The 27,966-nt window shown below is 57.8% G+C and overlaps 2 protein-coding genes across 3 annotated transcripts in view; both read left to right on the plus strand.

The window, feature by feature from the left end:
- HMCN2 (hemicentin 2) overlaps window positions 1–735 on the plus strand; it is a 33,265-nt gene extending 32,530 nt beyond the window's left edge. The window contains exon 79 of the mRNA XM_038156668.1: window positions 30–735. Within this exon, the coding sequence (XP_038012596.1) occupies window positions 30–372 (343 nt within the window). The 3' untranslated portion in view covers window positions 373–735. The remainder of the gene's footprint in view (window positions 1–29) is intronic.
- A 1,032-nt stretch (window positions 736–1,767) lies between these two features.
- Window positions 1,768–27,917, plus strand: ASS1 (argininosuccinate synthase 1). 2 transcript variants are annotated; one of them, XM_038156589.1, is made up of 15 exons: window positions 1,768–1,893; window positions 4,290–4,401; window positions 4,854–4,922; window positions 5,146–5,334; window positions 7,177–7,233; window positions 7,645–7,719; window positions 10,552–10,622; window positions 11,012–11,042; window positions 14,949–15,039; window positions 16,881–16,965; window positions 17,986–18,050; window positions 21,835–21,966; window positions 25,610–25,766; window positions 27,175–27,240; window positions 27,743–27,917. In XM_038156589.1, the coding sequence occupies exons 2-15, from the start codon at window positions 4,294–4,296 to the stop codon at window positions 27,795–27,797; spliced, it is 1,251 nt and encodes a 416-aa protein (XP_038012517.1). In that variant the 5' UTR covers window positions 1,768–1,893; window positions 4,290–4,293; the 3' UTR covers window positions 27,798–27,917. The 2 variants fall into 2 exon arrangements, with proteins under 2 accessions (XP_038012517.1, XP_038012518.1); XM_038156590.1 differs by lacking the exon at window positions 1,768–1,893 and adding an exon at window positions 3,524–3,705.
- Window positions 27,918–27,966: the final 49 nt, after the last annotated feature.

Below are 27,966 nucleotides of genomic sequence, written 5' to 3' on the forward strand. Positions count from 1 at the left end.
GCATCCCGCGTTGCCCATCTCTCACGCAGGCTGTGCGTGGGTCGCTGCCCCCCGTTCTGCGGCCCGGCCGGCCCCCCCACGCTGCAGTACCAGCTGCTCCCCCTGCCCCTCGGCATCGCTGCCCGCCGGGACGTGGTGCACCTCACCCCGGCCACCGCCCTGCGCCACCGCCCCGTCTTCAGGCTGCTGGAGCAGGAGCCCGCCAGCCCCTTCACCCTGCGCACCGAGCGGGGCCAGGGCATCATCTCCACCCTGCGGCCCCTGCGGGAGCCCGGCACCCACCGGCTCAAGGTGCAGGCGCTGGTCCCAGACGGGCAGCGAGCACCCAGCACCTTCCTCCTCCTCATCTCTGTCTCACCCTACCCTTACTGACACAGCCCAGGGACAGGAGGGGACGCATTTCTCCTCCTGTCCCTCCCCACCCCATCGGTGGGGCACGTGGCTCAGGGAATGCTGAGCTTGTACCTCTCTGTCCCTCCCAGACACCCCTTCCCCTCTCAGCTGCATTCCTTTCACCCAGGGCCGGGCCCTGACTCAGCAGGAGAGTCAGGATCCCAGTGGGGGATAAGATGTTCCACCAATCTCCTGCAATCGGGTCCCAAATCCCAGAACAAACTCAGCTTTGGATGTGTTTGGATGGCCTTGGCCGCTATCAGTCCCCAAATGTGGGGGGTGGGAAGATGAACTGGGTGACAGTGGCCAGCAAGGGTCCCACCAGGGTGCAGGGAGGGATTCCCTGGGCTGGGGAGGGTATGGGGCACCCCAGCATTAACCATTATTAAACTGAAATAGTCATGTTGTTTGTTTGTTTGTTTTTTAAATCCACGTGGTCTCTGTGCACTTATTGATTTATGAAGGTGTTTTGTGGCTAAATATTAGCTGTGCCTGAAGAAAGCAGCTTCCTTCAGTGTGTAGGAGAATTCCCAGGGCTTTGGACACCTCCCTGCCTGCCCTTGGACCATAAAAGGGAGGTTGTGTGGATGTAGCAATGCCAGAGGGCAAATGTCCAGCCCTTGAAGGTCCAATCCTGCCCTGGTGTCAAGCCCCTCAAGCAGCAGGAGCAGGATTTGGCCTCTCTGCACGTGGTGAAGATGGAGGCTGTTCCCAAAACACTGTTCCAGTCCTGGCTGATGGTGTGGGATGAGGGCTGCTGGCCCCAGGAGACACGAGCCCACAGCCACCAGGGCTGGGCCATGGAGGCTGGTGGTGGGTGTGCACCTTCCGTGGTCAGATCCTGTCACTGGAGCTGGCTCTGGCTGCACCTGTCTGAGATTCTTCTAAAAGTCTCTGTCCTTTGGGATGGAGCTTTCCTGTCCTTCAAAGCCACGTCTGCTGTGGGTCTGGAGTGCTCTGGGGATGTGCAAGGGGGAAAGGTGCGTTTGGCCCCATGGACAGCCCTCTGCCCTGTCCCCTCCTGCCCACCCTGGCTCCTGCATTGCCTCCTGATGGAGGTTCAAATAAATCCAACCTTCCCCCTCCTTGCTGGTCCAGAGGGGAAAGTCAGGTGCTGCAGAGCACCATCTCTCCTCTGTCCCTATCTCCCCACTCCTTGGGGACAGGTGGCTCCACGGAGTCCCCCAGGGGGGGTGACACCCGTGGGTGCTCTGTGGAGGTTGGTGAGGAGGTCAGGAGTGGGGGGACAGCTGTGGCAGCACCCAGAGCAGCTCTGCAGGGCTTGGGGCTGGGCACCGGTTCCACCCCAGCTCGGGGACAGATTCCAATCCCGTCCTGCGGGGCAGGAGGAGCGCAGGGCCTCTCCGGGGCCGGTGCCCAAGGGGGGACTGTCCTGCGGCGGCTCCGCCTGCCTGCGCCCGGTACAAAGGAGCAGCAGGAGGGGGAGGATGCTCCAGGCACCGGACCGGAGCACCGAGGGCAGCCGGACACCGGCAGTGCGTGAGTGTGGGCACGGCATGGGGGCAGAGGGGAAAGGGGGGCTTTGCCTTGAGGGATGTCACCTCATCCTGTCTGTCACATTTCCACCCACCTACGGGTGTCCCCCACCCCTGGGTGCTGGAGCAGGGCAGTGGGGTTCCAGCCCCTTCCCAGCGTGATGCAGACTGCAGTCCAGCCCTTCCCAGCTCAGTTTGGGATGGGTGGGGAGTTTCCGAGTGAGTCCCATTTCCTTGAGGGTCCCCTTGGCCACCTCAGAGAGGGGAACTGAGAACTCAGCCGGTACCACCTCGTGCCCTCCCTGCGCCGGGGATTTTGGGGGGCAGGATGGGACCTCCACGAGGTGGAGGAGTGATGCTGAAGAAAACCCCAGCAGCACTGAGCACATGCCTCTGCTGCTGGAAAGGCTGTTCCTGTCCCTCCTGCCTGCCTTTGCCCCTGTCCTTGCCCCTGCTGCCTGTTCCAGCCTCTCCTGCCTGCTCCATCCCAGCCCTCGAGCAGCAGCCTGGCTGGCGGAGACAGTTCTTCTCTTCACCAAAGTTTCAGGCTTTTTTTTCTCCTCCCTCTTTCTATTTATTTCTTGGTTTTAAAACCAAAAGCGCGATGTTCCTTCGGCGTAGGGCAGCCCCAGCCTCTCCAGCAAAATCCCTGCCCGAGCTCACACGGAAATTGCTACGGAATAATAATAAGGGCTGAGAAAGTCCCGCCGCGTTCCCCTTCACCGAGCTTTGTTTGCTCTGATTTATTGCCACAGAACGTTGAAACTTCGGGGCTCTCCCTTCCTGGGCAGGCAGACTTGGCACAAGCCGTGTTTCCCGAGCTGGGAACGCCGCAGGTCCCACCCCCTTTCTGGGATGCAGGATGCGTCTCCAGGACAAAGTGCCCGCAGGCCCCTCGGGCATTGCGACACTGGGACGCGTCTGAGCAGGCAGAAGCTGGAGGCATTTCCCTATCGCGCTGCTGGGCCACTTGTAGAGCGAGTGTGCCTGCTCTCGGAGGTGCTTACTCAGGCTGGCAACCACAACAGCGATGCTGGTGGCCACAGCGGGGATGAGTTTGGGACTAAAGGAGGGAAGTTGACTCTAAAGGAGCCGCAGGCTCAGCGTCAGGGTGGGGCTGGGCCCTTTTGGGAACTGCGACTGCCTTCCTGTAAACGCCACGGTGAGGAAGGGACGGCTGGACCTCGCTGGGCAGGGACCCAACTTGGCACAGCCACGGGGAAAGAGCAGGGAAACGCTGCTTGCACAAGCCTGGGCACCGGGCGCTGCCTGCGTGGCAGCCCGACGGGCACGGGCAGGCTCGGGGAGCCGGAGGGAAGGGTACGGGGCTGCCAGACCCCTTTGTTCCTCAGCGAGAAGCCGGCAGAAGCTGGGCAGGGCTGCTGTGGCTGGCTCCAAGCCTCGGCCCGTGGGATGCTGGCTCTGCGCGGCGCGGAGCTGGGGCACACCCCGGCACGACCGCATCCCGCCGGGAGAGCGGCTGGGTGGGCCGGCCCGGAGCGGCAGGCACGGCCCGGAGCGGCTGCAGGAGCAGGATTGCGCTGACTTGGCAGCAGCAGTGTGAAAGTTGCTCAGGACAGGGCTTGGCCGGCTCCGCGTCCGCCTCCCCCGGCCAAGGGTCAGCTGGCATCGCCTCTTCGTGGGGCCCTGGGATTCACAGCCTGGCCCGGGGACTGCAGGGACAGTCTGGAGCCCCTTCCTGCCCGCGACCCCCAGCCCTCCCTGAGATCCTGCTGCTGCATCCCTCACCATCTCCTGTTGCTGGCTGAAGTCCCCGATATCCTTGGCTGGAGGGCGAGGGCTGCTGAATCCCCACGTAGGTGTTTGGTGCTGGCAGAAAACTGCAGCACAATTAGAACAAATGCCCTGTAAGCATTAATTAGACTTGGGGCTGGGTTGGGCTCCAGAGGATGCTGCCAAGCCCCCCAGCCCTGCAGCCATTGCTGTCCTGATGGGCACAGGGGGCTGAGCCTGTGGCAGCTCTGCAGACGGGCAGGACGTGCTGGGCTGTGCCAGAGCAAGGCACTGAGCTGTGCCTCTGCCACAGTGCCTGAGCCCTTCCTCCCCAGCATTGCAGGGCACGTGCAGAGCGTGGGGCAGGCTGTGCTGGGGCTGCCAGCACGGAGAAAAGGTAAGAGCAAAATGGCCCTTCTGGCTGGGAGGGCTCCTCCGTTGTCCAGCCACCTCAGGGTGCACAGGCTGGTGCACAGGCAGGGTGTCCTCCTTGGCTGAGAGCCACAGCCTGGCCATGTTCACAATGCTGTGGCTTTTCCTCTTGCCCCCAGCCCTGCCCTGGCTCCCTGCAGCCTGGGAGGGCTTGTTTCAGCTGATCCTTCCTGATGGCTGATGGCTGCAGTAAGGGCAGGGGCTCCATGACCCCCTTTTCCTTTGCTTTGGCAGCACCATGGCTCAGTCCAAGGGCACAGTGGTCCTGGCCTACAGCGGGGGGCTCGACACCTCCTGCATCCTGGTGTGGCTGAAGGAGCAGGGCTACGATGTTATCACCTACCTGGTGAGCTCTGGGCTGTCCCCAGGGGCTGGGGGTGGAGGGGGTGCTGGCCCATTGGTCGTGGGGCGTTGGGTGGGCAATGGGGGTCCTGCTGTGTGTGTGTGTGTGTGTGTGCTGTGGTGGTGACCCTGCTGGCACTGGTTAGCCATGGCCCAGCTCACTGCTGCTCTGCTGAGCTGCCAGCCCTGCGTGGCACAGCCTGTTCCTGCCAGCTAATCACCCTGTGCTAATGAAGGCAGGGAGTCAGGGTACAGCCAAGGGGCTTGGCAGAGCAGGGCATGGCCCTGAGGTGTTCACCTCAGGGGGTGGAACTCCCCTCCTGCCCATCCCGGGTGTCCTGAAGCCCAGCCACCACGGACTCTGCCACGCCAGGCATGGTGCCCTGTGCCAAACTGGGCTCGCTCTGGGTTTTGTGCTCTTGTTTCACAGCGAGTCTTTCTTTCACTGCTTTCCAGGCCAACATTGGGCAGAAGGAAGATTTTGAGGCAGCACGAAAGAAAGCACTGGCACTGGGGGCCAAGAAGGTAACAGTGTCCCTCCCCTTGTCCCCCACCATGGGGGTGAACCCTGGGTATCTCAACACCCCAGAGAGGGAATTGTGCCGATGAGAAATCCCTTCTACAGAGGATTTGCCCCAAAGCCTTTTAGCAGCGTTTAGGAAAAGAGAGATTTTTGCTGCGCTGTTCCTAAAACTGCAGAGTGGGTTTCCCCTGCAGCAACCCTTCATCAGGGTCCCTCTGCTGGCAGGTTTACATCGAGGACGTCAGCAGGGAGTTCGTGGAGCGGTTCATCTGGCCGGCAGTGCAGGCCAACGCGCTCTACGAGGATCGGTACCTGCTGGGCACGGCCCTGGCACGGCCCTGCATCGCCCGCGGGCTGGTGGGCATCGCCCAGCGGGAGGGAGCCCAGTACATCGCCCACGGGGCCACGGGCAAGGTGAGGGGGACACGGGCACCGGGCAGGGATGGCTCGAGGTGCTGGATGGGGGAGCTGGTCAGTCTGCAGGCCAGGCTGGGGGTGCCAGGAGGGGTGCCCAGGGTGTTTTGGGGGGACTGTGCCAAACTCAACCGTGTTTCAACACTTCCTCCTCGCTTCTGGGATTTCTGCGCCCAGTTTCAGTTCCCTCTCGCTGTTGGGAAGGCTGGAGTCACAGCTGAACACTGTGTCTGGCAAGAATTTCAAAATGCTGAGGTTTCCCGGGCCAGGAGCCGCCTGAGACTGAGCCAGCGCAACCCGGCATGGTTAGGGGCGTCCTGCAATTGGTGCGACTGTCCCTGGCTCTGTCCCTATTCCTGTCCCCAATTCTGGCTGCTCTCCCGCTCGCTGTCCCCATCCCGGCTGCGCCGCTCCCTGTCCCCGCTGTCGCCGCTGTCCCCGCTGGCCGCAGGGCGGACACTTTGCCGCTAGAGGCAGCCAGAGACCGTGGAAAAGGGATGCTCGGGGCCAGCCCGTTCCTGGAGAGGGGGAATCCCCCTCGGGGAGCGCGGTGGGGGCGTGGGAGCTGCGAGACGAGCCCGTGGGTCACCCCCGGCACCTCCAGCCGCTGCCTCGTCCGGGGCGGGCACACCTGGGGCAGGTGAGGGCTCAGCGGGTGAGCCCGGGACCTGCCGGGTGCCTCCTTCTCCTCTTCCCACAGCCCGTGCCTCGGGCTAAGGCGAGGTCCTTAGGGTCCCCGGGGATCCCTTAGGGTCCCAGGGGGGGATGGCAATGGGTTTGGGGGTCCCCTCGGTGGGGACTCTGCTAGAAAGGGGATGTCAAATGCAGCCAGGAGACTGCCGAGGGACTTGCCAGCGCCCAGGAGATGGGGCAGAGGGGCAGCTGAGGGGCCACATGACTGGAATTACTCTCTCCTGCTGCAATCGGACCCCTGCACCCCTTTCTGTCCATCCTATCCATCCCCAGCAGGCTTTTCTTGAAAGCCCCGGCTCAGAGGTGCCCTGGAGTAACACACCCCCACTGCAGCGGTGTCCCCTCTGCTCCCAGGTGCCACCAGCCGTCCCCGCTGGCAGGGGCACCCTCGGTGGCTGCACTCCCCAAGCCATTAAGCCGCGGGCACGGGCAGGGACTGACTGCCGGTAACTCGACCCGGCCGCGGAGCCTTAAATGCGACCATCTGGGGTGTCCCCGCTGCCGAGCAGATGGACGAGCCCTGGGCCCGGGAGGGAGATGAGTGCTCTGCTGGATGTACTTGCCCGTGTGTAATAGTCCTCTGGGAATGCCCAGCCCGGTGTAAATGTATCCTCCAGGCCCGTGGCAGGGAAGTGGGGGTCCTTACGCCCCTTGGTGAGGGTGGAAAATAGGTTTCAGTGAGTGCTATTCCCTTGGAAGTGCTCGTAATTCCCAGCCTTCCTACTGCTCCTTGCCCCTTCCCAGCTACCTGGACTCATTAGTGGGATCTAATCAGCAAGGGCCAATTAAGGTAAAGGGAGGTTTGGAGCTGTTTAATTATGAGTTTCTGCATCCCTCTGCTCACTGTGTCTTATCCCCACCTTGCCCTCTTCCTTCTTTGTCCTTTGATGTCTTTGGGGAAAAAAATACCCAAGTTTGGTTGGGACACACAGCAATCAGGAGCTGCAGGAAAGGTGGCTTGGGGCTCAAACCAGCCGTGGAGATGGAGCAGGAATGACCAGGGCAGAGGATCTTTGCCCTCTGTGCCCAAGGTCTCCAGCACCACCAGGGGAGCTGTGACTGGAGCCAAGCAGCTCCTCAGAGGCTGAGAGTGTGTGTGTCACACCCTGGGCTGGGGTGACCCCTCAGCACCTCCCTTTCCTGTTTCAGGGCAACGACCAGGTTCGCTTTGAGCTCAGCTGCTATGCCCTGTGTCCCAAGATCAAGGTAAGGCACCCAAAAGCATCCCCTGCCTCCCCACTGCCGGGCTCCTCTGCAGCTGCTGGGAATTCTGTTTTAACACCGATGCAAACGGCCCTGCCTCACTTTAACAAGCCACCAGCTGCACACAGCGACGTTTTGGCATTTCAGGGGGCTGTAATGATCCTTAATTGACCTATTTTTACCCCAAACACCACGAGGCCACAGAGGAGACAGTACCAAGGCAGCTGCTGGATAATCGATGCTGCCTGTTTCCCTTCGCGTCCGGTGCCTGGTTAGGGTCGGGGTTTGGTTTACTCCCACCTTGTGCTAGGAGATTAAATTTCAGCTGGGGGAGCAACACCCTGTGGGTCTTGGCTCCCAGGGGCTATGAGAGGGCAGGGGGCTTCTCATCTCATGCTCCTGCCCTCCTGCCAGGTTGTCGCACCGTGGAGGCTGCCCGAGTTTTACCAGCGCTTTCCTGGACGCCGTGAGCTGATGGATTATGCCAAGGTAGGAGCTGGTGTGGGGTAGCCACACGATGCCCAGGGCAGCAAAAGGTGCTCAGGGTGGCTATGAAAGCTCAGGGTAGCCACGGGATTCTTGGAGCGACCACGGGATGCTCAGGGTCACCACAGGATGCTCACCAGACTTGGCAGGTGACAGCAGCACACCCTGCACAACATCCCTGCAGCACCACTTAGGAGCCTCCTGGTCAGAGTTCCCCCCACCCCCCCTTTCCTCTATTTCTTTTTCTCCTTCCTTTCTAAAAGCCCCATAATTACCTGGCTATTAATTGTAACTCTCTTTCCAAGGAAACGGGTCTCAGCTCCCTGACTTGTGTAACAGACAAAGCAAATACATTCACCTTTGTTGCCCCTTCCTTTTTGAAGTACAAGTTACAATAAAACATATTAGAAGTTTTGCATCAGGTTTTTATGTGCCCACCAGGGTACCTTTCTTTTTTAGCGACTTCATGGAAATGCTTGACAACTCAGCTCAATCAATCAAGAGGGAAAAGTCAGCTCTGTGCATAAACCAGAAAATTGCTTCAGTTTTTAAATAGCTGCCACTGAAGCTGCCTGGGTAATCTCGGGGAAGGCGAGGTGTGGAGCTGGAGGGATGTGGCGTGGGGCGAGGAGCCCTCTGAGCCCATTAGGGGCAGCGTGTTGAGGATTGTGTTTGCCATCTGCCGCTGTATTATGGAGGGGAGAGTTTACGAGAGCTTTCCATATGTTGCCAAACAAATTGTCAAATAGGGGAGTTATTAAGAGCGCCGTGGTTTTATTATATGGAAAATGGAACATGTGTTTTGGGGTTGGGGGTTTTGTTTGGTTGTGGGGATTGTTTTGTTTGTTTGGGAAGGGGTGGGGGGGAGGGAAATGAAATGGATTGGGGCCCCATTCCAAGAGCAAAAGGTTGTGTGGTGAGGGTTTAAGCACTTTTCAGTCTTTGGTTATCTGTTCCAAAAAAAAAAAAAAAAAGAAAAAGGTGGTTTCCCTTCTTTTTGCTCCTGAGGAGAGGGAGAGGCATGGCAAGTCCTTTGAGCACACGCATGTGCTCAGCTCTGTGCTGGGGGAATTAGAAAATGATGATGTTTGGGGCTCCATTGATGCCACCTCTGTTTCACCATGGCACAGCTCTTTCCATGGATTTGCTGCCCAGGGGCTGAAGCCAGCCTTGTTCTGGCAGCAAATCTGTGCCAGTGGCTGCTTCATTCTCACACTCCTCAATGAGAGCAGCCAAACCCTCCTGGGTGCTGCTCCAGGAATAGCCTGGCCACAGGTGCAGAACCAGGTGAAGCTGAGAACAAAATCCCTCTTTGGTCCTGGCCCCTTTGGCTCCTGCAAAGGCTGCCTAGGTTTTGTAGATAGTGGGTCTGGACTTGAAACGGGGTGAGGATGGGTTGGGGAGCACTGGCTTCCCCAGCTGCCAGGAGAGGGCTGGCTGAGGGCACAAGCAGCTCAAGATCACTGGAAGATGGATTTGTACACCCCAGATGAGATGGGTGTGCCAATGCTGGGTCTCTTCTCACAAATACAAGATAGGGCAAGAGGAAATGGCCTTAAGTTGTGCCAGAGAAGGTCTAGATTGGATAATGGGGGGTCTCAGCAGGCCCTAGCCGGAATTATGATGGGGAACCAGCAAATGAGAATGCATGAGCCTGAGGCCATGTCCCCTGGGAGCAGAGCTGAGTCAGTCCCTCTACAGCATTAGGAGATCTCAGAACCTTGTTCCCACCTCAGGTGGTGGTTTGAGGGCTGTGGAGCAACAGCCATGAGCATTTCCTTCCCCTGTTCCTGGCAAACAAGAAATATCTGCTCAGCCCTTGCTCCTCTCTCCCCAGCTGAGCCCTCCACTGAGTCCCTGCTGTGGTGACACTGAAATGCCAGAGCTGCCCAGCAGTGCTCGGGCTGCGCAGTCACATCAAGGCTCAGTGGGAGCCGCTGTCCCCATCCCTGTCTTGCCATGCCACCCCACAGCCAGCACATTGTGACTCAGTGTCCCGGCAGGGTGGGTGACGTCCCCACCGGCTCCAGTTTCAGCCTGCTGCCATCACCTCTCCCGCTAATTCCCCCACGCATTCACCTCGTTTTCACAGGCAATTTCCCCCATTGAGATGTCAGGGGATAAATGGCACGCTGGTGACCTCGTTAGGGAGCCGGGCTCGGCGCTGCACTGTGCCGTCCAGGCAGCTGCTGTGGGGCCACACGTCCCTGGGCACGGCTCAGAGGGACGCTGAGCCTGCTTGGGGTGTGTCTGCTTCCCCGTGTGTTTGCACGAGGCTGTGAGGATGTGCTGCTGTCCCCTCGTGGCAGAGCATTTGTCCTCTTTAGGCTCCAGAGCGTCCTGTGGGTTTGGGGACTCGGTGTCACCCCCTCTTGCCGAGAAGCCAGGCTGGGGGAAACATAGAATCATGGAACATTTTGAGTTTCAAGGGACCCGCTGGGTCGTCGAGTTCAGCTCCTGGCCCTGCAAAGAACACCCCAACAATCCCACCACATACCTGAGAGCATCATTGCACCATCCTGGCCCTGGAGCTAGGGAAACGGACAACATCTGTGCTGGGGTCCCCATCTCTGGGGCCCCTTCTCAGCCTGTGGCAGGGCTGGGGTGGCCGTTCTCCCCCCACCCAGCCACACTGTGTCCCTGATGTCCCTGTTGAGGTGGCAGCTGATGCTGCTCAGGGTCAGGGCCATGGGAGTGCACCTCGCTCTGTGCTGCCCTGCTGGTGCCATGGGTTGTGCCTTTGTGCTTTTGGGGCTGATCCTGCTGGGAGCCAGCATCGATGAGGGCTGGCTTTCCCTGCAGGCTGTCTTACCCCCACTCTCCCTTTCTTGGCAGAAACATGGCATCCCAGTGCCGGTGACACCTCAGACGCCCTGGAGCATGGATGAGAACCTAATGCACATCAGGTGAGGAGCTGGGCAGGGGGGGAGCTCCTATAGGTGAAGACCTGGGATCTTAAGCCTCAGTCCCCTCCAACCTACATGTCCAGAGCAGCCCTTTGCACATCCATTGTCCCAGGCTGCCCCACCTCATGCTGGCCACAGGCGACACCAAATCCTCCATCCTCCCTTTCTATCGAGTTGTCCACCTTCCACGTGGCAGCATTCATCTCCTGGACTCTCCTAAGCCTGGCTGTTCTTTCAGGGTTGCTGCTAAAGTGCTCTGGAAATCCATAACGTGTACTAATGCCCATCCTCACGGGGTGGGCGGGAGCGGGGGTCTCGTCCCGGTGGGTTTTGGGGTTGCAAGTTGCAGGTGCTGCAGTGACCTCTCTCTCCTTCCCTGCCTGCTGCAGCTACGAAGCCGGGATCCTGGAGAACCCCAAGGTAATCGATCACGGCAGCCACGGGGCCGGGGGCGTCTCGTGTATTCGCAGCCTAATTGGAAATTTCACGGCGGCGCCGTCCGGGCGTGCGGGGAGGCTCCGCCGCCGCCCCCGGCACGTCCATTGCCGGCTTGAGCAGGGGAAGGGACCGGCTCAGGGTGACACCGGAGGGGACAGCGTGGCGGGCAGCGTTAAAGGAGCGCTTAGGCAGAGACGGTGCTGGTGACAGTCAGAGCTGGTGGCGGGTGGCCGAGGTTCGGAGTGTCCCCTGCAGCTCGCCCAGCGCTCCTCGCTTTGCCAGCCCGCTCTCCACGGGGGTGTGGGGTAAAACCTCCCGTTGGATGGGTGGTGTTGGAGACCCTGTGGGCACCCAGGGGGCCGCCAGCTCTGGCTGCCAACAGGGACTCGGGGCAGGGCGCTGCCGGTGACAGCGCCGCATCCCCGGCCGCGGTGGCGGTCCCGCTGGCGCTGCCTGCGCCGTTCACGCTCCAGCGGGCCACCGGCCGCTATTTAAACTATCTATTTGAACTATCCATCAGGCCTAATTAGACAGCCCGGCGAGAGGAGGGGAAGGCAGGCGCGGAGGGAGCGGACCGCCGGAGCTCCGTGCCCGCAGCCGGCTCCGCAGCGGGGTTGACGCGTGCCTGCGGCGGGGCGGGAGGAAGAGGAAGGTGAAGGCGGAGAGGGGGTCCCGCTCCTCCTCTGGAGCCCTCCAGCGGGGTGTCTGCGGGTCAGGCTTTGCAGAGCCGGGTTCCCGTGGGGTCTGCTCCCCGCGGGCGGTGGCTGGCAGCGGGATGGGCGTTCGCGGCTTTAGCTGGAGGTGGCGCGGGACTGACCCGCGCCCATCCCGAGCCAGCCCGCCGCACCCAGCGCCTCTCCTCTCCTCCCGCACTCCCCAGGCTCCGCCAAGCCCGGTGTCTTCCCAAACCCCGCTTGGAAAACGGGGCTGAGCAGTGCCCTGACCCCATCCCCGGCTCGGCCCCCTCACCCTGTGGCTTCCCGGAGCGCGGTGTCACTGCTGTCACTGTCACTGCTGTCGCCGTCACTGCTGTCCCCTTCCCGGCCCGGGAAGCGGTGCTGGGCACGAGGTGGCCCTGGCAAGATCCGGGGTGCCAGGCACGGCGGGCTCCCCTCCCCAAACCCCGGGGACCTGCCAAACGCAGGGATTTGAAAGCAGATGGTTGAGCTATTTTCTGCCTCTGTGAGGCCCGATTGAAGGGCAATGAGGCAGCTAATGCGGAGAAAGATAGAAATTTACTTGCTTTAACTTCATATGGCACTCTGAAAGAGTTCATTCAGTCCCGGGCACAACAATATCAGCCGGATGAATAAACCATTTGCGGCATCGATAGCTCTGCATCATGGTTTACTTCATGGACCATTTGCTTCCAATTTCTTCTCTTCTTGCCCCGTTTTTCTTGCTTCTTTCTTCCCCCCTCCCTCTCTCACTTTCCACACACTCTTCCCTTTTTTCCCCCTTTTTCCCCCCCTCTTTTTTTCCCCCTCTCTTCCCTTTAAAGATGACATTGCAGGACTAGCCCCCCTGCGGGGAGGGATAAATAGAAGGCATTGATACACTGCAACAAACTATTTGTCATTTGAACTGCGCTTTTAGGAGAGAGAATAAAAAGAGGACAGACTCACACCGTAATGATGGAATGCAAGCCAAATGTCACTTTTATTTCTATTTAGTTATTTTATTTAATAGGGGTTTTCATAGTTGGCTCGGAAAATTGGAAACTACCTGACTTTGACTTCCAATGTTTAGTAAAGAGTTTTTAATACTTTCCGGTCTTTCTTCTCCCGCCCTCCTCCACCTTTTCCTTTTGAACTCAAAGTTTTTCATCATCTCTCACAGGTTCATCTAGTTAATAAGTGTGATCAGGGCTAGGAAAGGCCAGACGATGTAAAAGTGAAATCCACAGCCCGTGTAATCCGTGCGTGGGGGCACGGGGGAGATGAGCCTGCCTGCCAGCACCCGTCCCTTAAAACGAGGGAAAGGGACAAAAATGACATTAAATGGGAGCTGAGGAGGGGTTTGCTGCAGTGAGTGCTCGGGTAGCTGTGTCTGTATTCCCAGGATTCGGCTGGGGCTGGTGTTGGGATATGCAGCCCGAGGTTTGGGGTGAGGCAGGGGTCCCCCCAGTGCCCCCAGTGTGGAGGGTGGGGTGGGGTTCCCTTGCAGTTGTGTGGGGTTCCCTCAGGTGCTGGCAGTGGCTCAGCAAATATAAATGCACTTGGACAAAAATAAATGGAAGTTTTCACTAAAATTCTTGTTGCCTGTCTGGAAGAATTTTAGATGAAAACTTCTTCTGTAGAGAAATTACTTTTCCACTTAAAAAGCTTATTTTTTTTTTTAAAGCAATCACTTTTGGTTGGATTATTATGGGGCTTTTTTTCCTAACTTGCTTTATACCTTATCATTTTTTCCTTGCTGGAATGCAAGAGGAGGGGGGAAAAGGCACATTTAAAGGTCCCTTCCATCCCAAACTATTCCATGATTTAAGTGAGCAGAAGAATTGTGCTTTAAAAAGGAAAAGCGGAACAGGGAGAGCGTGGGCCAGGCATTGGGTGGTTGGGTGCAGGCAGGGCCCCCCTGCCCAGAGATACCCAGAGCTCCAGCTCTGCCCAGCTGGGTTTGGTGGGGAAATACCAGTTTGCCACCTTTTGAAAGGCTGTTTGACTCTCCGTGGTGCTGCAGTGCCCTGGCTGCTCTGTGCCTCCTGGAGCTGTTCCTGGGTGGGGAGTCCCTCTGGAGGCAGGAGTTTACAAACACAGATCTGAAAGTATTTTGGGGTCAGCCTGTGCAGTCGCATCATGGGTGAGTGCTGAGGGGCCATGTGAAATTGCAAAGCATTTGCTCTCCGGGACGGAAAGCTTTTTATATTACATTTCCCACCCCCCCCTTTCCCCCCCTCCACCTTTCTGGCACGCACTTCAATTGCAGCAATTCACCATCGGCACCCGAGCCTCTGCTGGCCTGGCTCTGATGGAGATAAGATGCCTCTTCCCTATAAATCTCAGGAAAAAAAAAAAATAAATATATATATATACATAAAGGTTGATGTGCTCTGAAATGGGTTTTTGCTTTGCTGCTCTATTTTCCCCCGTGTGTATTAACCCCGGGGACAGCATGAAAGAGCCGGTGTGCCGGGAGCACCTGCTGGGGTCAGGCCTGCTCATCAGTTTTTTCGGTCAGTGCCGAATGAGCCCGGCCGCGGTGCGGGGACGTGCGGGGCCCGCCCGCTCGCCGCCAGCGTCCTGCTTTTCCCTGCCTGACTTGCTTCTCCTCAGCCATCCCGCCTCCAGCTGCGGGGGCGTTGGAGGAAAAGATGAGATCAAGTTGAGGGGAAAAATTGGCTGATTCTGCCAACCCCTTTGTTCCCGGGGCCCCCGGGAAGCGTCGGTGCCGTGCTGGACCTGCGCTGTGGGATGGGGGATGCACCCCCGGGATGGGGGACGTGCTTTGGGATGGGGGACGTGCTTTGGGATGGGAGATGTACCCCCGGAATGGGGATGAGCTTTGAGATGGGGGAAGCCCCCGGAATGGGGGATGTGCTTTGGGATGAGGGATGCACCCCCAGAATGGAGGATGAGCTTTGGGATGGGGGAAGCCCCCCTGGAATGGGGGATGTGCTTTGGGATGGGGGAACATATGTGCTTTGGGATGGGGGAAGCCCCCCTGGAATGGGGGATGTGGGGATGGGGGAAGCCCCCCTGGAATGGGGGATGTGCTTTGGGATGGGGGATGCACCCCCGGAATGGGGGATGTGCTTTGGGATGGGGGATGCACCCCCTGAATGGGGGATGAGCTTTGGGATGGGGGATGCACTCCAGGCTAGGGCTGCCAGCAGTGTTGGCCATGGCAGTGCCACTGATTGTCCCTCTTCTCTCCCCCTCCCCGCAGAACCAGGCTCCCCCTGGGCTCTACACCAAGACCTGTGATCCGGCCAACTCTCCCGACAGCCCAGACGTGCTGGAGATCGAGTTTGAGCGGGGTAAGAGCCCCCTTGCTGCCAGGCCCTTGTCCCTGGGCCCCCAAGCCCCATTCCCAGCCGGGACTGGGGTCCTCTGGCAGCCGGGAGCACCCCCAGGGTGGGGACAGGTGGGTGGCCCTGACTCTGACATCGGGGCTGAGGATGGTGCCTGCAGGAGCCCAGGGCTCTCTGAGGTGTGCAGAGGCTCTGCTCAGATCTCAGGGGCTTTCTGGGACCCCCCGAGAGTGGAAAGGGGTCTGAGCTCCCTCAGCTGCCATCGGGGAGCAGTGGGCACGGGGTCCCTTTCCTGCAGGTGGCTCTGAGGGCCTGCAGGTGATGCTGGCTCGGTGACAGCTGCTCAGCAGGATTCGGTTGGTGATGCCATCACGAAGGAGACAGGGATGCTCCATTGCATCCCTGGGGACGCACGGCAGGGCCCAGCCCCAGAGCAGGGGACACTGGGGGCAGCATCTCCACCTCTGCCAGCCACGGCCGTCCCCGCGCCACCATCCACCCTGGCAGCAGTGGCGAGCCCAGCACAGGCTGCGGGGAGACCCTGCTGGGAGGGGACACCCCCTCCCCACCGCCAGCCTCCCTGCTCCATTATAACGATCCCCCTGCCAGGAGCAGCCCCCCTCCCGGCAGCCCATTCAGCCCCTAGTTAATTTATTTGAAGTTTTAATCTAATTATTAACTATTTCAAAAGCTAAGCAGCTTTCAGCAACAACAGCCCCGACGACGTCGGCTCTGCGCCGAGCGGAGCCCGGCCAATATCCCGGTGGAGGATGAGGAGAGAAAGAGCCGGGGCGAGGGGAGGGCGCGGGGTGGGGGGGCCCACGCCGAGAAGCAGCTTAAGGTTCATTATTGCCGCGAGTTTACATTTAATAGCAATTTACAACTGAGTTTATAAACCCCTGGAAAATAGGGGGTTTAAGGGGGGGGCACTGGGGGGGAGCTGACAGCCCCCATCACTAGCCAGGGCTCTTGCGGGCGCCTATATAATAAAGACTAGAAAGGGAGGCATTGAGGCTGATTGGCAACTGATAGTGCGTTAAATGGTAATGAGGAGGGCAGATGGAGGGGGGATTAGCCTCCAACTCCGCACCGCTTTTCTTTGTGGGCTCCGCAGCCCCCTTGTCAGCTTCCTAATACATTTATTGCTCATTTCACACCGCTAAAGAAAAATGCCTCTTTCTATTCAGCATCCCCCCCCCAACCTCTCCCACCACCGCCACCCCGCTCTGCTTTGCTCCTGCCCGGTGCCCTTAAAAAAAAATTTAAAAAAAAAGAAGAAAAAACCAAAAAAAAATTAAGGGGGGGGGAAGAAAAGAAAGGTGCAATAATTAATTCATGGCGGGGAGCACCCCGCCGCGGGGTGCGTGTGCGTGCGTGTGCGAGCAGCCGTGCCCCGGGGTGGGGGTCCCCCCCAGACACCCCCCGTGCTGGCCAGGGGAGGAGGGGGGGGGGCACACATTTGTCACTCTGTCCCCCCTCCCCAGCAAGGGCTGGTGGGACAGAAGGTGCTGCGCCGTAAGACAATTGCGGAGCGTGAAATTCAATTAGTTAAGGGCCTGGTTGCAATTTCACAGGCCCTAAAAAAAAAAAGAGAGGGAGGAGAGAGAGGAAAAAGGGGGGGGGGGGGGGGTGACGTTTTTATGGCCTTTTTTATTTATTTATTTCGCTCCTCTCCCGAGGTGGGTCCCCCTCCCCTCGCCTCCCCCTCGCACCAGCTTGGATATGCCTTTTTAAGAAGTTATTTAGAGTTCATATCTGTCACATCTATTTAACGCCCGCGGGATGATGTTCCAGGGGGGATCCTGACACTGGCTGATCCTGCCCGTCCTCTCTCCCCGCCCCTGCAGGTGTCCCCGTGAAGGTCACCAACACTGGGGACGGAGCCACTCGTTCCTCGGCGCTGGAGCTCTTTGTGTACCTGAACGACATCGCGTGAGTGCCACCCTGTCCGGCCGGCGGAGGGGACGAGGGCAGCGTCCCCAGGGCACCCAGCGCGGGGTGGGAGCAGGATGCTCACAGCAGACACGTCCTGCTGAGCCCGCGGATGGGGGCCAGCGATGGGATGGTGCCAGCTGGGTCCCAGTCGTGCCATAAATGCCAGCAAGCAGAGCTGGGCACCAAGGCCAGGAGCACAAGGGTGTAAATACCTCGGGGTTTTGCTCACTGGGTGTGAGGAGGTTTAAAAAGTCCTCTGAGCATTCTCTGGTGATGCTGCCTGTGTGCCCAGCTGCTCTGCCCACTGAGGGCACCTTTACTTCTTGTCCCAGCTCAGTCCTTGACCCCCTGCTCTCACATCTTGCCTTGCCCTGTCTCCCTGAGAGGCCTCAGTGTCCTTTTTGTGTGGAGAATTGACTTCTTTGGGGCATGGAGACCTGCTGGCCAGGCTCATTGCCCTTTTCTATTCCTGTCTGCACAGCAGCAGCTCCTTTGGGGTTTTCTTTCCATGTGCCACCCCACGCCCGGTTTCTGCTGCTGCTGGCACAGAACCATCCTCAGGAGTTTGCCCAAAAATACGGCAGCACCCGTGAGGGCACCCACAAGGGCACCCACCCTTCCTAAGAGCCACCCAGTCCCTAGCCATCCTCCTCTGTGCCTTTATCCTCCAGTGGCCAACGGGAATGAGCTTTTCCACTTTGTTCACCTTTTAAATGGTTAATAAGTGGTTTTAAAAGTACTTTGGGAATACAGCTATGCCATGGCCCAGTTTATTTCCCAGTGGCCTAAGTGCCACAGCTGCCTGCAGTACTGGTGGCCCCAGTGACAACGACTGGTGGAGAGAAAAAAAATCCATTTCCTTGTCACCTGCCTTATCCTTGTGCCTGCTGCTGGTCAGCAGTGCTGCCCAGAGGCTGGCCTGCTGTCATTTGGGGTTTTTCCCCATTGTCCACCCCTCTGACCCACCTGTGTCCCACTGTGGGGCTGGGACTGCTGACACCTCCCTTCTCCTCCCAGGGGCAAGCACGGGGTTGGGCGCATCGACATCGTGGAGAACCGCTTCGTTGGGATGAAGTCCAGAGGTGAGCCTGCCCTGCCCTGCCCTGAAAAGGCAAAAAAAAAAGGGAAAACCATGCTGGGATGTGGTGGGTGCTCAGTAATCCTGGGGTGTTTTGGTTCAGGTCACACCAGCAGCCCCTCAGCATTTCCCTCCCCATCAGCTTTTGGCAGAGATTTCCCCGTGCCAGGGACTCCTTGTTGCTCTCACTGACAGCAGCTGCCACTGCTGGCACCAGCCCGGAGGTCCCAGTGCCCCCAGGTGAGACCTGTCCCCACAGCAAACACACCAGGCTCCGGCTTTGTGTGGGGATATGCTCATGGAAGCTCCTGGGTGGTGCCAGACTCTCCGATACCTGTACAAACCACAGGAAGCTGATGCAAATTACTGTTTTGATTTTTTTTTAAAAAAGCAAATATTTGATTTATCCGCACATTTTTTAGTCCGCGTCGCCTAATATTGATCTTCCTTTGGGATCAATTTCATTGGAAACCTCTGGAGGTAGCAAGCTGCCCTGTGCAAAACTAAGTAAGGAGGTGGCTCAGCATCATTTCCCAACTCCTTGCTCCAACTCTTTTGTTTAAAATCTCGTTAATATTTAATTAGATGCTTCCTTTCTTTAAACTTGCCCTCTGTGCAGGACAACAGCAAATATTTTGATAAGAGTAAGCCTGCCGTGTTCCTCCCCACCACAGGGCAAGAAAAAAAACCCCAAATCATTTGGTCTGGGTTTGAATAATCAAATTAAAACCAAAAGAAGGAAGAAAAAACCCCAACCCCGACCTGCACACGCCAGCCTGTGCATTTGCATGCAGGATGCTGAGTAATTTGTCAAAATCTACTTTATTTTTTAAGAGCCACTGACACGCTCTAGTGACCCTTCCAGCATTTAATAATTTCTCTAAAGCCCATTTAACTGTCATGTCTGTCTCCCGTGTGACATCGCCGAGCGATCGCTGAGCGATCCTGCTCCAGAGCACTGGGGGGGTCTGGGCCAGCACGGCAGGGATGGAACCCTGGGGTGGCTCCCCGCGGGGATGAGACCTTGGGGTAGCCTCCCCCCTTGCTTTAAGGGGGATCCTGGCCCTGCTTGGCTTTTTGGGATTAAGAGAAACCTCCCAGAAATCTGCTCTGCAGGAGAGAGGGAGAGTGGGACGGGAGCAGGCCAGGACAGGAGGGTGCTGTGGGCACCTGCTCTCCTCCAGGGTTTTGGAACTCAGGGTGTGACCCCACCACTGCGTGGAGCATTTTGGGCCCCAAATGGATTTAAGACCAATGGTGCGGGAGATGGGAGCTGAGCTTGGAGGAGACGATCCTTTAAACCCCAGCAGTGTGGGGTTGCCCCGCAGATTTGGGGTTCTGCAGGGGAAACTGAGGCACAGGCAGCAGCATGGCCAGAGCCTTTCTTGCGGTGGAGGTGGCAGCAAAGGTTCCTCCTCTGCCTCATCTCCCAGTCCCGGGAAGTCAGAGAAGAGGAAAAATTCATTTGCATTGATTTTTACTCAGCTCCTAATTGGACTTCGTTAAGGCCTGACGGGCGAGGGGCGCCCGGAGCCTCGGCAGCCTTTCCAGCCCCGTTAACTCGGGTTTGCCCTGTTTGTTTTAGTGGCAGGAGGGTGGGTGGATAATTACAGGGTGCCAGGGTCGGGGGCACAGCTCGGCCGGGGGCACGGCCCTGCCTCTGCCTCCCGCTCACATCCTCATTATCTAATTATCTTTTTAACTCCGAAGGGGGGCTAATGAAGTGAGGTAAATGAAATCAGTGGGGAGGAAGAGGGAAGCAGGGGGAAGGCTGCTGCCAAAAGCCGAGCGCTGCCGGCGGCCGGGGCTTTTCCTCCCCTCGGCTCCCTCCTTTTTCCTCCTCTGGATGCGCTGAGCTGATGGAGGAAGAAAGTAGAAAAGCCCTTCCCTGCAATGAAAAGGCCAAACTCGGCCTGATGGCTCAGCCCCAGCCCCGGAGCAGGGGTAGAAATTTGGGCAGCATTTTCCCGTGGGCACAGCATCACCCTGCCCTTCCCCTCGGGAAGGCACCACATCCCTTCCTGTCCCAGGGATGACGTCGGGAGTGACAGCCCGCACTCAGCACAGCAGAATTGCTCGGATGGAGGTGAAGTGACAGCCGAGGTTACAAATTAGAAAATTTTAAGTAACGGCAGCTGTCTCCTTCGCTGCCTCCCTCCGTGTCCCCCCTGCTCTGGTCCCCCCTTCCTTAGCAGTAATTATGGGGTGATTGAAGCATCGTTGGGCTGCAGTGCTGACACCTCTGTCTTTTTCCTGTAAACATGGGGAGAGGAAAATAGACACTTGGAGATTGTGCGAGTGTCACTTTGAAGGTGTCTCTTGTCTCCTCGGCAGTGGTGAGGCTGCAGAGGGGCTGTCAGCTGCCCTCCCCTCTGCCCCAGCTGACACGCTCTGGTCCTGTCTCCCAGCACCCCCAGATGGGCAGCAGGTGGGGGGTCAAGGCATGAACCCAAATCTTCAGCCGAAACTGGCTTTAACAGCTCCAAGGGGAAGGAGAGGGAATATTAATTGTATTAATTGTAATTGTGTTAATGGTGGGCTCAGCTCCACAGTCAGGGGCTGGAGTGGACAATGAGCAGCTCCCTGTGCCCCTGTCACTGCTGTGCCCATGGGGACGGCTGGGGTTTGGTGTTAACTTGGCTGTCTGCTCCCACATCCTGAAGGAATGGATGTTTGGTGAGCACCTGGGCTTCACCATCACTGGGGTGGCTGGAGAGGAGGGCTGGCTCTCCTTTGGGACAGTCAGACTGTGGTCTGTGCCTGCAGGATGCTGAAATCATGGGCACTGCTTGGGATGAGGTCTGATGGAAGAGCCCTGGGCTGCTGTGCTTGTGGCTCCTGTTCTATCTTCTTGTGGCCACGCTGGCACAGGACATGCTGAGCCTGTGCCACTTTCAGGGCGCTGAGAGAGCAGAGCCTGGTGAAGTTCCGAGCCCTGTGGCCTCCCCTCAGCCTCTCTTGGGGCTGGAGCTGGTTGGGGACACATCCCCTTCAGTGGGGACTTTGTGCCCTTTGCCATTCCCGTGTTGCACCATGCACAGCAGATGCCCAGCATTGGGAAGGGACCATCCCTGTAGGCAGGCACAGGACAGGGACGTGCTGGTGGAGCAGCCCTGGCTGTGGACAGCTCACAGCCTTTCCCATCACGTACTCACTGCCACACCAGCTCAGCATTTCCCCACGATATTTCCACCCGCATCCCCCACGGACCGGCCACACTCGTATTTAAACCCCAAATCTCCACACCGTGCACAAAACAAGCCTTGAACGGCTGGAACAAAGGAGCAGCTCGCCAAAACAATTAAACACCCTCCATCCCCAGGCCTTGTGCAATGGGGGGGCCCTGCCAACCCCAGAGGAGGTTGCCCTGGCAGCCCCCAGGTAGCCTCATTGCCTCTCGGCAGCCGCGGGGAGAGGAGGGCTCTGCCGGCCCTGCGCTCCCCATGCCTGTGCCCCGCTCGTTCTGCTAATTACAGGTTTTCAGCTGCAGACCGTTGGGCACGGATGGGTGGGGGGATCGGTTCCCAAACCCTGTTATTTAGCCTCGTCAGAGTGCCTCTTCAAAGAGGGGAATCTAGAAATTTTCTCCGCAAGGTGCGGAGTGGACTGTCTCGGCCCCAGCATGAATATAATGACAGATGCATTTTACAGCGGGCTGAGACTGAATGCGCTCGACCACGGCTCCTTCTGTCAGCCAAGTCATTATTTTTTGTCATTTGCTGACAGTTTTGGTCTCATTCGTTTCTCTCTCTTTTTCTGCTTTTCCCCCTGCCTGGAAAAATGGCTAGGTATCTATGAGACCCCAGCAGGAACGATCCTATACCACGCACATTTAGATATCGAGGCCTTCACCATGGACCGGGAAGTGAGGAAAATCAAGCAGGGACTCTCCTTGAAATTCTCAGAGCTGGTGTACAACGGTAGGTGCAGCCCAGTCCTGCCACAGCAGCATCCTCCCAGCCTTCCTCCTCATCCTCCCTCCTTGCTGCTGGAGCTTGCAGGTCCTATTGGTTGTAAAACTGAGGTGTGGGTTTTGAGGCTGCTCCTGGGGAGGAAGGTGGGTTTGGGCTGAGCAAAACCCCACACTGTGCCTGCTTTCCTGCCCAGGGAGCTCCGTGCCTGCCTTTGGGAGGCAGTGCCATATTCCATCAGGGCTTGCTCATGGAATCTCTCCCAGCCCAGTGCCGCCACTTCATCCCAACCAGCACAATCAGATGTAATCCACCATCCTTTTGTCCCCTCTCATGTCACCTTTCCCCAGCTCTCACCTGCAACTGCTTCCATCCCTGCCTTCGCCTCGTGCACGCTGGGATAGGGGACACCCAAACTTTAAACTTCAAACCCTGCCACGGCATTTGGAGCTGGAGAGCTGTCCCTGTGCCCTGGCAGTGTGGCACAGGGGACTCTGGAGGGATGGAGGGTCCTGGCTGTGCTATGTGGTGCACAGCCCACACAGGGGCACTGCGGGTTGGGGCTCCTGCTCCGGGACAGGACAGCACTGCCTGGAGAGGGCTGGGAGCCACGAGGAACGAGGGGATAGTGGCTCACCCCGGCAGTGAAGGACAGCAGCAGCCCTGTGTCCTTCCTCCTGGGCAGCAGCTGCAGCCCCAGGCCGTGGGTTGGGTTTGAGGGGTCACAGCACAGCGTTTCCCCTGTGCCACGGGAGCAGCTCCCTGGCCTGGCACCCTGGGGGGAGAACAGCACTGCCCTGGGGGCTGCTCCACGGATCCACCCCAAGCCAGGCTCTGGCGCTAAGCTGAAGGAAGCAGGATTAGCCCAAAATGCCCTAAGCAGGCTCAAAGCCCCACTGCCCACACCTGGGTGCTCAGCTCAGAGGCCCCACACCAGGAGATTCTTGCCCCGTGGCCAAACATTTGTCACTCACAGGTCCTGATTTCTCACCTCACAGGTCCTGATTTCACACCTCCCAGCTCCTCCTCCCATCACTTTTCAGGTGTCTCTAACCACAAGGGCTGGGATGATTCCTGTGGGGTTTTCCATGGGAAGATACCCTGAAATAACCTGATTTTGGGATCTCAGGCTTTGGGCAGCAGCAGATCCAGCAGGACTGGGTCAGGCTTTTCTCCCCTGCACCTTTGGTGCCAGTGCTTGTCCCCTCCCCTCCAAGGACATTTACTCTTGCATCTTCCTCAGCAACTGGCATTTAATGCCTGAGCCCCTTTGCTGCTTGAATCACATTTTAGGGCCCTGTCAGAGGCTGGGGGAGCCTTTGTCACCTTCCTCTTGGATCACAGCCCTTGCCCTCATTCATTCTCCAGTGCCACTCTTGCTCCTGGCCATTTTTATTAGACTTTGACCTGGCCTGCCTTTCTTTCGACTTTTTTTTTTTGGTAGTTCAGGCATAAACCTGTTTGTCTGTTTATTCCTAACCACTCGCTTGTTGTGCAGCCACCGGGTTAAAAAGCCACTCGGGGAATCTTGGTTTAAATTCTCCCTCCCCACATCTGCCAGGTAGAGGATGCTGTTTCCCGGCTTCACGTGTTGAATCCCCAGGGATTCCCAGCTCGGTCCTAAACTCCCCTGCCAGCCAATCCTGAATCCAAGGAGCAGCCCCAGCAAGGTGCAAAAGGCACCCGTGGGTCCCCGTGCCGGAGGCCAGGCTTTCAAGCTCACCTTCCTTTAACACCTCATTATTGCAGCTAGTCCCGTTTTTAGGGGAATTAGTGTTTATCCTCCCCCCGTTCCTATTGATCCCATTGTGGAGGGGCGGCTTTGAAGCCATTCCCGTCCTTTCCAGGTGCGGAAATGCCATTGTCCCCCTGCCTGCGCCGTGATTAGGGCAGGATGGTGGGAAGGTCATTAAGGGGGATCGCTTCCAGTGTCTGCGGTGGGGGGTCGGGAGGGGGGGATGCTTCCTCCCACCTGGAGCTGTCAGAGCCAGGATTTAAGCAGCTGGTTATTATTTTAGTGTGTCTGGGGTTTATTTTTCCGGGGATTTTTACATCAATCCTGCTATTTGGAGAGTTATATTTGGAGGCTGGGTGCCAAAAAAAGGAGTGTATTTGCCTGGAGCAGGGGTTGCTACTGGCATGGCAGTGCTGATTTTAGGGAAGGGGTCCCCAGGCCCCCCGGGGTGGAGCAGCTGAGGGGGATCAGTTCAGGGAGGTGGGTTTGGTGGAGAGGGGCTGCAGGACCATGGTGCTGTGCCTTGGAGCAGGGCCACACAGACCCCGGGGACAAGGCTGCAGGTACAGCCCTGCTCAGGGGCTGGTGAGGCCAAACAACAAAAGAAATGATTTGTTTCTTTAATGGCTTCGGCCCCAGAGCCCAGCTGGGAAGGGAAAGGTGAGAGGGCACCGGTGCGAGATGGGAGAGATAAAACCGGGCCATGACTGGAGGGCGGTGAATGGGCTCTTTCTTTCTCCACCTCTATCTCCTTCTACATCTCCCAGGCTTTATTCCGGGTCTCCCAGGACTCCCTGGCTAATAAACCTGCTTAGGGACAGGAGGGGCGTGGGGGTGGCAGGCAGGGCCACGGCCCCTCCGTGCACCTGCGGTGCCACCAGCCGCTCCCCCGGGATCTGTTTAGGGGGCTGGGGTGTGACTGCACATCACCCCAACACCCAGCCTGGGCTTCAGCTCAGGGCGTTTGGGCTGCCAGGGGCTGCTGTCCCCACTGGAGCCAGGGCAGGAGGAGGCTGCTCAGGGTTAGATGGAGTTTTCTGGGGTGCCAGTGCTGCTTCCCTGAGTCCCACCAGCCCCTCGTGCTGGTTCCACAGTGGGGACAAGTGAAACTTCCCCATGAGAGGCAGCAGGGACAAGCTGAGCCTCGCTGACCTTGGGGGGCTGGGAAGGTGAAGAGCCCACCTGGGGCTGCTGAGACTCCTGTGCCCCAAAGCAGCGCCAGTGCCAGCCCAGGCTGTGTGAGCTGGGGGAGCACTCTGCTCTGCAGCCCTCTGGGATGGGCAATGGGAACTGCTGGGGTGACTGCCTCACCGGGACCCCCAGTGCTGAGGGGGTTTCCCTTCCAGAGCTGCTGGGGGTCAGGTATTCCCGTGGGGCTGCAGCCCCCCGAGCACAGTCCACAGGCTTTGGTTCTTTGGGGCAGACCCCTACTCTGCCCATCCCAGGGGAGAATGGCTTATCCCTTTTTGGGGGGCTGGGAGCTGATCCTCCTCCATTTCTGTGTCCATCTGTCTGTCTCCACCTGGCCTTCCCAAGATAGTGGGTTTTGAGTGGCAATTTCATACCTACTGAGCAAATCTTTTCATTCGCATGGTCACCCCTGCCCGGCAGAGCTGGAACAAGGATGGCCCCACGGCCTATTTCTAGTTTGTTCCATCCTCTTCTCCCATCCTGAGGGCCACCGAGGAGAAGGGAAACACCTGAGCTCTCCATCCCTCATGGCTCAACCTGCGTGTCCCAGCACCTCATTTCCTCACCCAGCCTTGCAATTGCACCCCTTCCCCTGGAAATTACCCAGGCCCTGCCTTGCAAGGCTTACCCTGGGGACCACCCTAGGCTGCCCTGGGCTACCACCTGGGCTCCCAGGCCCCTCTGGCCTTCCCCAAGCCCCTTGCTGATGCCATCTCCTGTCCTCAGGCTTCTGGCACAGCCCTGAGTGTGAGTTCCTGCGGGAGTGCATCGCGCGCTCGCAGGAGCCCGTGGTGGGCACCGTCCGCCTCTCCGTCTTCAAGGGCCACGTCTACATCCTGGGCAGGGAGTCCCCACGGTCCCTCTACAACGAGGAGCTGGTCAGGTGAGTGGGGCTGGGTGGGCAGGAGTGGTGACAGTGAGCATCCCACCCCATCCCATCCCACCCCATCCCATCCCATCCTATCCCATCCCCACTGGCACAGGTGACCCCACGGGCCCAGCCCAGCATCCAGCTGAAGCATGAGCCATGTTTCAAGTCAATATTGTTTTTTTCCCCCTCTGGCTTTTCCCTTTTTCTTCGTGTTGTTTTCTCGCTTGCTCGCTCCCCCCTCAGCCCTCCCTCAACTCCTTTCAATCTCTCTAAACACTTTATAAGCCATAAATACACCCGAATGAGTTTAGATCAGTCGGAGTCAAATTATCTTCTCTCTTTCTCTTCTCTGGCTTTTTTTCCCCCCTTCCCTCCCCCTCAAAATCAACAGCTCCTAATAATCCGTCCCAACCCTTCATTATGCTTTCCACTCTCACTTGGAGAGATTAAATGAATAAAGTATTAAAAAAAAAATAGGAAAAAAAAAAGAGGGAAGAAAAAAAAGGAGGATGGAGGGGGGTGGGACAGAGGAAAAAGAGAGAGGGAGAGAAAAGCAGGGGCACTTATTCTCCCTGCGTCTCCAACCATTTTCCTTTTCTTTTTGATTTCTACATCGCTGGTTTGAAAGCCTTTGAGTGACGGCGTCACAGGAACCCGAGAGAAAGCTGTGAGAGGCAGAGCTGTGTGGAAATGCCTCTGCACAGTAGGTAGAAAGTAACGTAATTATAGAGCAGGTCAGAACCACTCGAATGAGCAAAAATAAAAGCACAGAGGTTTTTCTGTAGCCCGTCAGGGGAGGTAAAATCGTTGTAAACTCTTTTTTTATTTTTTTCTTTTTTTTTTTTTCCCTGCACTTCCTGCTTTAAGGTTTTTGGTTTCTGGGAAATGAGCTGTGTGTTTTGGGGATGTAGGAAACTGTTGGAGCTGGGATTCAGTGGGTGGCTGCTGCCTTGGGAAAGGGGATGTGCTCAGTGTTGCACTGAGGAATCGGCTGCCAGCTCCATAAACCCCCTGGAGTCCTGTTGGTGCCTGGGGCAGTGATCCTGCCCGGGATCCTGTCCCTTTTCCAGAGCCGTACCTGTAGGATTACTCTGGGACAGGGTGAACATCCCTGAGCGGTGCCAGAGCACAGGGAGGAAGGCTGATGACGGAAGGGTGACGATGGAAGGGTGATGATGCCCGTGAGGGACCAAGGAGGGAATTTTGGGGCTGTGTCTCTGGCAGGGCCTGTGCAGCCTGGGCATGGCTGAGCCACGTGCCCCTTCCTCAGGGGCTGCCAGGGACCCTGAGCTGAGCCCCCTGCAGCCACCAGCAGGGGAGAGCAGCCCGGTCTGGGCTCCCCCACATCTTCTCCCTTCCCAAAGGGCGGCCCCGATTCCCCGGGGATCCCAGGGCAGTGACAGTGCCTCTCTCTCTGCAGCATGAACGTGCAAGGGGACTACGAGCCCGCCGACGCCACCGGCTTCATCAACATCAACTCCCTCAGGTCTGTGGGGTCCAGTGGGACCCTCCCCGATGGGGGAAAAGCCCCCGGCACCCCGGGGCTCCTCCCTGTCCTCACTCAGGCTCTGGGGGTGACCCAAGCCCCCTTTGCACGGTCCCCCTGAACAGTGGGGTGCCACCAGCCCCGCCAGTACCAGCCCTGCTTAATTGCAGCCTTCCCCAGCACAGCCAGCCTCGTTATTTTACTTATTTCTCAGACCCCTCCCAACTCCAGGGCTGTAAAACACGCCACATTTACATAATGGGCTCTTAATTTTTCCTTTGCCTGTTAACTGCTTTGTTCTCCCCGATCCTCCGTGTCCCCCCGACTCCTCTAAGATTAATTACATTATCTCGTGGGGGGAAAAAAAATAATTAAACTGTACAGGCCTTAACAAACGCCTGCTCTTCACGCCCCCTCATTCTGCTTAAATTAATTGAAAGGAAATGTGTGTTCTTGCTGTTAATTTACAATTAATTTTTTTTTTTCAAATCCCGGTTTCCAGGCTGAAGGAATATCATCGTCTCCAGAGCAAGGTCACCGTAAAGCAGGATGAATAGCAATCAATCGCACGCCAGCCTCCCGCTCCCCTTTCTAATTTCTGGAAGAAGTAGCACTAATTGTGGTGGCAATTGGTAATTGTAACTCGTCTCCCTGGAGCGGTGGAGGTGACGGCTTTGTTACGGGGCTGCAAGTGAAATGCAATCAGGGGGGGAAAAAACAAGAGGT

Source organism: Motacilla alba, chromosome 17 (assembly GCF_015832195.1).
Source record: "Motacilla alba alba isolate MOTALB_02 chromosome 17, Motacilla_alba_V1.0_pri, whole genome shotgun sequence".
In the NCBI taxonomy this organism is placed as follows: domain Eukaryota; kingdom Metazoa; phylum Chordata; class Aves; order Passeriformes; family Motacillidae; genus Motacilla; species Motacilla alba.